We start from the raw sequence: 10242 nt of genomic DNA, 5'->3' as shown, positions 1-10242 counted from the left end.
CTCACGTAGAGTGACTAAACGACTTTAGTGTCAATAGTAATTTATTCTACATTTTACGTTGTTTATATACAAAATTTTATACAACAATTGGCAAATTAATTGCAATCTGTTAATTGCAAATTGAAAACTAACCTAGTCAATGTTGTGTGCAAATTGTCCTCATTTAGGTACAAATAATGCAATGTAATTTTATTTCTTAATCCTACTTTCTTTCCCAATTAACTATTTCTCTAATATTTGGCCAGCGCCCTTTCCTGTTTAATGGTGATATTAAACACTCTGCCAGCCGCGCCCTAATCTATCTTTTAGTTTTGTGTTTCCCCGGGAATAGTTGAATATAATGGTTCTAACTGAACTGCTTCGTGATCGTTGTCCTTGGTATGTGATTTGTTTCTGTGCTGGATGTAGAATCTTCTTCCTAGTACGAGTGCCAAGATAATTGCAATGAGTAAGGTAGTTGTCGTGCTTGTAATAATGGACTGTGATGTTGTGGACCGCCATTTGATATTTCGAATATCTGCATTAAGAGTTTCTTCTTCGTCTTTTAGCTGTTTAAAAGAGTCTTCTGCATGGAATATTGATTCTTCTATTACTTTGGTTATTTGCTGAGTTGACCTTGTATGATTATATGGTTTGTTAAACTGTTTTATGTAGCTACCTAGTACTGATAACTTTTTATCCCGTTTCGGATTGAGTATACTTTTCTTTGTTTTCAACAGGCAATCTTGTGAAATCCTGATAATTCCAGTGGCATTGATCGTGATTTCCTGTCGTTCGCCACTACAGGAGATAGCGATACGTGTGGACTGATTAGTGATGAACATCCAAGTATTGGTGGCATAGAGTTGCTTCCAAATTAATCCTTGAATCTCATGTTGTTGTATATTGCATTGGTTAATTTCTGTTCTGTTGTAGACTTCGTCAATGATGCAATTTTTGTTTTCTTCTATTTTCTTCACCATAGTGGGAGCACATATAAAATTGTGTTTGTTTGTTTGTAGGCAGTCTTTGAATTCTTCATTTGATATTTCGAAATATAGTTGATTGTTGTAGTCCACAGCTAGCATTTCTTCATTGACATTTAAGGTCCAAAACGTAGAATTTTCAATTTTTATAGGAATTGGGGTGACTTTCATAATCACGTATACCGTGATCTCTGCCACCAGAAAAAACCCGAACACATGAATCACTTCCACTGTTTGTTTTGTAGTTACTTTGATTATTGGATGTGGTAAAATCTTGAGGATGCTTGGTAATTTCTGCTCTGCCGATGTAATAATACTTCTGATGTGGGTTTCTGATATAAGTTCTTGAAAGTTCCCTTGGTTGTAGTGGATGTTTCTTATTTTGCTGTAGTGATTGTGTACTTCTGTTACTAGATTCACTGCTAGTTTGATATGTACTTAAGATGTGAATATTTAGTCTGTTTTCGTCTATTGTTTTATACCATTTCTGCATCTGGTTTATGGCTTTTATCGCTTCATTTAATTTAGTGTTGAAGCGCTCTAATTGCTTCTCGATGCGGTTTTCTGTCTCTTTAAATTTTGATATAGTAGACAACATTATCTTTGGATTGTCTTCTTTTGTTTTCCATTTATAGCGTTGTTGTAAATTATGCAAATAATCCGTCGTCCATGCTTTCCAGAATTGTTTCTTCATGTTTTGTACCATTTTCCATCTGTTGCTTAAGTTGAGTTCTATTGTACCTGATGATTTCGCGAATGGTTCTATTATTGGTTTTCCTATTAGAAAGTGACCGGGTGTTAGTGTTGTACCTCCGTCTACTACATCACTGTTGGACTTTCCTATTGGTCTTGAATTTAAGCACGCTTCGATTTGATGAGTTAATGTAGTTAATTCTTCATATGTAAGTGTTGATTCCCCAATTACTCTTCTTAAATGGTGTTTTAAGGACTTAACTCCACTTTCCCAAATTCCTCCCATATGTGGACTTGCTGGTGGAATGAAATGCCATTGAGTTCCCGTTGACACCGATGTTTCTTGCACTTCTCTACTGTGTACTATTTGTTGAATTTCTTGCTGTATCATATTGCTGGCTCCGACGAAGTTGGTGCCGTTGTCGCTGTATATGTGTTGGCAACCACCGCGTCTTGCTGAAAATCTTCTGAAAGCCGCGATGAATGTTTCCGATGTTATGTCACTAACAACTTCTAAATGAATCGCTCTTGTTGCTAGACATACAAACACTGCAATGTATCCTTTGTATGATTTATGGCCTCTGCCTTTCCATGCTCTTACTTGTATGGGACCGGCATAGTCAATTCCACAATGTTCGAACGGTGATGATGGTGTTATTCTGGATGCTGGCAGATCTCCCATTATTTGATGTAATGTTTGTCCCTTATGTCTTATGCATGTATTGCACTTGTTGATGATTTCTCGAACTGTTCTTCTACCGGTGATAATCCAATATTTTCTTCTTAAATATGCTAATGTTATTTGAAGACCTCCATGTAATGTTTTTTGATGTGCATCCAAAATCAGTAGTCGTGTTAGATGGCTGTTTGCTGGTAGAATGTATGGATGTTTTTCGTTGTATGATAAGTAAGAATTGCGTAACCTCCCTCCTACCCTAAGTAAACTGTCTTCATCTTGAAACGGATTGAGCGATTCTAACTTGCTGTCCTTGTGTACTTGTTCTTTCTTACTTAACTTTTGTATTTCCCTTGGATATGTATTCTGTTGTGTTACTTGTATATGTTTCTTTAATGCCGTATTGAGTTCTTCTACTGTTAAATGTTCGTCAGCTACTGTAATTTTTTTGCAATGCTTGATGAATCGAATGATGTATGCTGTCACTCGAATTAGTTGTGTTAGTGAAGAAAACCTTTCTGCTAGCTCGTTCCTATTGTTCACTATTATTGTCATAGTTTTCTTGCTCTCTACCTCTGTTGTAGGATATTCGCTTGTACTGTGTTTCCATTTATCTGTTTTTAGCCATATGGGTCCATTCCACCATAACGTGTTGTTTTTTAATTTGGATGTTGTTGTTCCTCGCGATACCAGATCTGCAGGATTATCATTAGTACGCACATGGTTCCATTGTTCTTTTGCGGTCATGCTTGTGATTTGTGCCACTCGACTTCCCACGAAGGTTTTCCATTTGTTTGCGTCACCTTTTATCCATGCGAGTGTGATCATGGAATCGGTCCACGCGTACACTGTTGTTTTTGGTATCTGTAATGCTTCTGTCACTCTTTTTAGCACCTTTGCTAGTAGCACTGCTGCACACAATTCCAATTTAGGTAACGTTTGCCTGGTTCGTACTGGGGCGACTTTTGATTTTGACATTAATAAACTTATGCACCCATTTCCTGTTTTTGAGTACACCACTGCTCCATACGCTTTTTCTGATGCATCACAGAACCCATGAAGTTCTATTTTTTCTTGGTCTTGATCGTACTGCATCCATCTAGGTATCCGTAAGTATTCCACCATACTGAGATCGATTTTGAAGTTTGTCCATTCTATCTTGATTGATTCCGCCACCTCTTCGTCCCAGCCTGTATTGGATAGCCAGAGTCTTTGTATGAGTAATTTTGCATTTAGGAGTATTGGTGACAGCCAACCCAAAGGGTCGAATATCTTGGCCACTTCCGACAAAATGTTCCGTTTGGTTGGTTTATCTTGGCCATCCTTGAATTTGAACGTAAAGATGTCTTGGTTTGGTATCCATCTTATTCCCAACGATTTGATCTGGTCGTCATTGTTGAACTCGGCTACAGCAGGATCTCTAGCTTCCATGGGAATAGTGGTTAATATCTCTTCTTTATTGGCTGCCCATTTATGTAGCTGGAACCCTCCTTTTTTTAGCATATTGGTTAATTCTTTTTGCAATTGTACTACTTGAGGTATGCTGTTAGCACCAGATAAAATGTCGTCCACATAGAAGTCTTGTAGCGTGACTCGTGCTGCGTATGGATACTCTTCTTTTTCGTCTTCTGCTAACTGTTGTAGTGTCTTTATGGCTAAGTATGGAGCTGCCGCTGTTCCATATGTTACTGTGTTGAGCTGGTATTCGCGTATCGGCTGATTACGTTCGAATCTCCATACTATAGTCTGGAACTGGCGATCGTCTTGATGTATCCTTATTTGGCGGTACATCTTTTTAATATCTGCTGTGAACGCATATTGATGTTTTCTCCATCTTAGTAATATATCGGCTATGTCTGGCTGCAACCTCGGTCCCACATACATCATCTCATTTAAACTTCCGCTGGTCGTCGTTTTGGCTGATGCATCAAACACCACTCTCATCTTCGTTGTAGTACTGGATTCCTTTATCACTGGTTGGTGTGGTATGTAATAGCGTGTGCCCTCGATTGAGTGTGCCTGTACCATTTCCATGTGACCCAAATCCAGGTATTCTTGTAGAAACGCGTTGTATTCTTCACGCATCTTGTCGTTTGCTGCTAGTTTTTTCTCCAGTTGCAACAACCTGGCTATTGCTAGTGGTCTGGATCGCCCCCATTTGATCGAATTCTTCTTGAATGGAATCTTGACTGTGTATCTTCCATCGGGGCTGCGTGTAGTGTTTGCCTTATAGTGGTCTTCGCACTTCTTGTCTTCTTGATTGAACCCATTAGCCATGGTCGCTTCTTCTATTTCCCAGTATTTGGATAGTTGTGTCTCTTCTTCCATTGTTGATACCATGCCCAGTATTTGATAGCCTTGGTTGACACCGTGCTTTGTTTGCCCGGATATCACCCACCCAAATTCGGTTTGTTGACCCACTAATTTTCCTTCTTTCATGACTCCCGGTAGTATGATCTTTGCGTATTCCTCGGCACCCAGTAGTATGTCAATTGGTCCGGAGTTATTCAGCGTGGGATCAGCTAACAGCACATTCTTCCATGGATCTTTGTTCATCTCAAACGACGCCAGTGGTAGATTTTCGGTTATCTTTGTGAGAATGATTAGTTCTGTTGTTAACTCATACTCACTTGGTTGTCTTGGATGTAATTGAACCGTTATCTTGGTTTTTGCGTTAGTGTGATCATAACCACCTATTCCTGATACCCTTGCATTCGCTTTTTGTCGTGGTAGCTTCAACTGCTGTGCTGCCTTTTCTGTGATGAACGAGGCTTGTGATCCAGGGTCCACTAGTACTCTTAATAATTGCTGTACGCCAGTGAGGTCTTGTGCTTGTACTATCGCTGTTGCTAGTAGTACTTCCTGGTTTTCCTTTTGGGTTTGACAATTCCTTTTAGATACTGTAGTGTGTGATGTTCTTGTGCTTGCTTGTGTTGCCCGCTCTGCTATTGGTTTGTACGGTTGGTGAAGTAAAGTGTGATGTGGATAACCGCATTCTGCACACCTGTACGCTGAGTAGCATTTTTCCTCGCTGTTGTGTTTTAAACACCTAAAACATATTTTTCTTTCTCTTACTTCCTTGTTTCTGTCGTTGATTGATAGCCCCTTGAACTTAAGGCATTGTTCAAGTCGATGCTCCTGTTGGCAGTAATGGCATGATATGGTGGACGTGTTTCCCCAGGTGTACCTAGGACTCGCATCCTTGCTCTGCATTGACCCCGATGCCTCCAAGGACTGGAACCTCGTCTGCATGAACTGCATCACTTCTCCTAATGCTGGGATTTCATTTGGTTGTTTTAGTGACTGCTCAAATAGCCTGTTGGTTTCTGAGTCCCATTTCTTTGTGGTGATTCTAATTACCATTGGACCCCATGACGATGTATCCATTCCCAGATTTGATATTGTCTCCAGACACTCATGTATGGTATCGTGAAGCCATTTCAATCGAGATGCCTTCGCTGTTTCCATTTTCGAGAATTCCAGGATTCTATCTAATAACGTATTTACCATTAATCTTTTGTTATTATACCTGTTTTGAAGGATCTTCCATGCTGTTACGTAATTTTGTTCCGAGATCATTAGATGCTGTATAAGTCTTGCTGCTTCTCCGTCCACATGCCCCTTCAGATAGTGCATCTTCTCCGCGTTCGATAACTTCTCGTTGGAATGTATTAATTTCTCGAACAAATCGTGGAAGGGAGCCCAATTGTCATATCCACTTCGGAACGTTGGTATTTTTATTTTGGGCAGCTCGATGTTGTTTGTCGCCTTTATACTTGCCTTTTTGGTGAGCATTTTTAATTTTTCTTGTATGTTATCGTATTCGAATTCCATTTTCGTGACTGGATCCTTTCTAAAATACTCATGAGAGAAGCTCACCTCGTTTGCTTGAATGTCCACTTCAAGCTCTGATATTACTTCCCACTTCTTCTCTGCTTTGGTGTACAATGTTTCGCAGCGTCTTAAGTTCTGCTCCATTATTTCCTCTTCCATTTGAAACAATATCCCTCTAAATTGTTTTAGACGAACCTCCTGTTTTTTTATTCGGAGCTCCTGTTCGTTATCCATTTCTTCAATATCCTCTTCCTTCTTCTGCTGATTCTGTAACTGTTGTAGATAATTTATCGTGTTGTCGTAGACCTTTTGCAGCTGATCTCTGTACTTTGTACTGTGATACTCATGATTTTGTATCTGTAATTCGATAATTTCGTTATGATTTTTTTCGATACCTTCCTGATAAGCTTCTAGCTGTCGGTCATGTTTCACAATATATTCGCTGGTTTTCCTGGAGGCTGAGTCTTTCTTCATATTGGCTAACATTTTACACATTTGTTGACCAATCTCCTGTTGTTTCCGTGCGAGTTCGTTTAATTGCTCCATTTGAACTTCTGGTAGCTAAAACAGAATCCAAACCAACACCCCCTCTTACTTCAGAACCGTTTTTCCCCTTTTTTTTTTTTTTTAGTAGTAGTTGTTGTGTCGGATGCTGAAAATTTGGTTCTGGCCCGAATAATTCCAAAAACTTGTTCTGTAATGCAACGTTGTGTTTGTCGCACGCAGATATCCGTGGGTCCCCCCGGACTCTTAACGTTGGACTGAAGCTGTATGGTTTGCTCCTTCCTGCTACAGGAATCAGTCTCCAGTTGTTGTCGCCGGCGTTCTTCTGCATCAGCGACGCGACTCTTGATCGCCTTTTTGTTAGTAGGTAGGATCCTTTTGTTTTTCGCCGCTTCCCTTGACTTTTTTTAGTCAAAATAAAATTCCACTTACCCAGTGCCTCTCGCTCAAGTCCAAGGGTCGTAAATCCTTGACTGCTAATAGTGGTTTTGCTGCCGCTGGTGGTGGCTTGACGGACCTTTTTATTTTCTGCCGCTGGTGTTGGCTCGAAGGACCATGAACAATATTGAGATTACTCCCAATATTATTTAGTGTAAGCACAGGGTGGTACACAGTCTCATGCACCGAATTTTAAAGACTTGGAAGCCCCATGCTCACGTAGAGTGACTAAACGACTTTTGTGTCAATAGTAATTTATTCTACATTTTACGTTGTTTATATACAAAATTTTATACAACAATTGGCAAATTAATTGCAATCTGTTAATTGCAAATTGAAAACTAACCTAGTCAATGTTGTGTGCAAATTGTCCTCATTTACAAATAATGCCATGTAATTTTATTTCTTAATCCTACTTTCTTTCCCAATTAACTATTTCTCTAATATTTGGCCAGCGCCCTTTCCTGTTTAATGGTGATATTAAACATACGCCTTTAAATGTTATTACTCACCATAATCGAATTTTACATTAATTAAAGTTTTATGGGGAATGGTGTGTGTTTTGGATCTCCAGTTTTTGTCATATAATTTTGAACATTACAAAGTTAGGCAAATAGAATCGGTTAGGTCTATTTCCAGCAGAACTCATGGCGAACAAACAGGCTCTTGTGCAACAGTTGAAGGGTCCAAAGGCTCGACATATTCAAATCATTGTCACAAATCGTTTATTCACAGCCCAGAATGAGTACCATCGACTTCATTTTGTTGAAAATACTTAAAGGGCCGCAAATTTTTCTGAGACGATCTGTTCTACCAACCTCTCACCTTTGTACTACGAGACGATAATCGTAACCATCAAATACAATTAATTTACACTGATCTCTAACCATGTTTACCAATGCTAAGTGTCAAAAAGTATAGATAGGCGTTATCTAAATAAAAATAATTCCAATGGTAAATAGTAACACGTATTTTTTCATGAATGCGTAATGAAACCGATAAGATCGTACTCAATCTTTGAAGTGGCTTTAAATGATCGTGGGAATATTGTAATTTCATCTAATGATACGCAATACCAATGCGTATTTGAACTTGTTTGATTGTTTTTATAGGTTATGAGAATTACAAATATTTGTACGTTTTCAATCAAGTTAAACATTAAAAATCTACTTTATTGTTTGAGTATTTGGTAATATTTATCTCTTATCTAACAGTACAGAAAAAATTATAAAAGGTATTACGAGGACGTTGATACATTTACCCAATTGGGCCCCAAAATGCACTCGTTTAATAGCATTTTTTAACATGATTACTGTAAACATGGGTAGTGTAAGTAAATAATGTCCAATGACACGTTTCTAAACAAATTTATCACAATTGATACAGTTTACAATTAATTTACTACGAAGCGAGGACATGGATTTTTTTTCAAAATAATCAGCCCTGGTATGAATCACTAACAGGCCCTTTTCCCTTTCTTAAGTCATAAATCCTTAGAATTGGCAGTTCTCAACGCTTTCCGATCTTCAGCGAACCTTTTCAGTGCCTAGTACGGCCCATGCCTACCATTATTTGGTCTCCGAAATAATAATTTGAAGATCCTGAAGGAATCTGAAAAATTCGAACTAGTGGAATATGTTCGACGAATCTAAGGAAAGTAGGGAATCTGAAGAATAACAGTCTAAGCAATCATAACAGTGTGAGCAACTTGTAGAAAAATAGAAGAACCTGAAAAACCCAGAGAAAGTGAAACTGAAAATTTTGAAGAAACCCACACAAATGAAAGAATCCGAAAGGATTCCTAATGAAAATTGAAGAAAATTTCATGCTTCACTAACCAGGTATAGCTCAGGAGGGAAAAGTCCGCAGAAGTTTGGGTTTCGGATCAGTTCTGATATTAATTAGGATTCTAATTACTTTGAATAGGACCTCTCACACATCCTATAGTAAGAGAAGTAACTGATGAAGTTTGTATATGACAATTTTCGGCTAATGCGCTTAATTGCACAGCAGTGGAAACAACACAGTCCATCCCCCTTTCCAGTTTCCATCCCTTAACCTTGAGGAGCAGTTCAAAAATGTAGATGCAGATTGTATAGGATCATTACGTGCCGAAAACCTACTTTCGTCCAACTTTTAATTATCCATCTAACAAACAAATTTGTACATCCCGTCTTAATTAGCGATGGAATTTATGTGACATCCCGAGTTGTAAATAATAATTCGAGCTAGGTCAAGTTTGAAATTGATGTTCGTCAATGTCAATGACAGTGACCTCTCATCCTGCCGTACGAGTTCAGCGATGGTCTATGCTGGTAATGGTACTTGTGGAGCCTTGTCAGTTCCAAGTGTTAATTCAGAGAAGGAAAGGTAATACTTCCGTGGCGCCTTTTCAAGCGTGGCCTCCTTTCCAAACATCAATTACATCTTAACATAGGTAGTATAAAAGCGGTTTTAATTTAATGCTTCGATTTTACGTCGTCGCTTCGAGTTCTTTAGAAAACGAAACGAAAGGATATTTGTTAAATAAGTTTCACGGACGACTATAATTAATATAGAATTGGTTTTACGATATTTTTCATAAAATATTACGTCGCCTTCATTTCCATACTCGGTACAAAAAACGAGACGTGCATTACAAAAGAAAGTTGTTTGGAGGCGATCTCATTAAATAAAACCCTGCTATTGTTTCCCTATTTGGAAATCCAACCTTTGCGTAAAATTGGACTATATCTATAACGTTCAGTTTCAATTATAACGTTTACTGTGAATTGCGTTAAATCTAATTCGAGGGTATAAGAAAAGAATGAAGGCGGTAAGGGTAGGTATTTCAATTTGTGTTAGTTAATTGAATTTCGGCACATTTTTCGTATTTACACGTTAAGAAGTTCGTCCGAAGAATGGTGTCACAAATCTGATTACGTTATCCTTTCTTAGAGACGTAAGGATTAACAGGGTTTTCTGCAAATAAGTTCCCTTTATTGAAGCAAATTATTTAGACGGTGAACGAAACAAAGCTTTGTAATTCTAAACTTGTATAATTGAATTTATATTAACATCAAATGAAATTGCATTGCAATGTTGGTAACAGAACAATCTGGTCTAATTGAAGATTATTCTACTTTGGATTTT

At 38.3% G+C, this 10242-nt stretch overlaps 1 protein-coding gene across 1 annotated transcript; it reads right to left on the bottom strand.

Moving 5' to 3' along the window:
- Positions 1-305: 305 nt before the first annotated feature.
- LOC116182621 lies at positions 306-6714 on the bottom strand. The gene is made up of 2 exons (XM_031503164.1): positions 1215-6714; positions 306-1156 (listed from the first exon to the last, which is right to left on the bottom strand). Exons 1-2 carry the CDS (start codon positions 6712-6714, stop codon positions 306-308), a joined length of 6351 nt encoding a protein of 2116 aa, XP_031359024.1.
- Between the last annotated feature and the right edge of the window lie 3528 nt (positions 6715-10242).

The sequence above is a fragment of the Photinus pyralis genome, unplaced genomic scaffold, assembly GCF_008802855.1.
Source record: "Photinus pyralis isolate 1611_PpyrPB1 unplaced genomic scaffold, Ppyr1.3 Ppyr1.4_unclustered_Scaffold6317, whole genome shotgun sequence".
NCBI lineage: Eukaryota > Metazoa > Arthropoda > Insecta > Coleoptera > Lampyridae > Photinus > Photinus pyralis.
The sequence above is the reverse complement of the archived record's forward strand: the minus strand, read 5'-3'. Positions and strand labels throughout refer to the sequence as shown.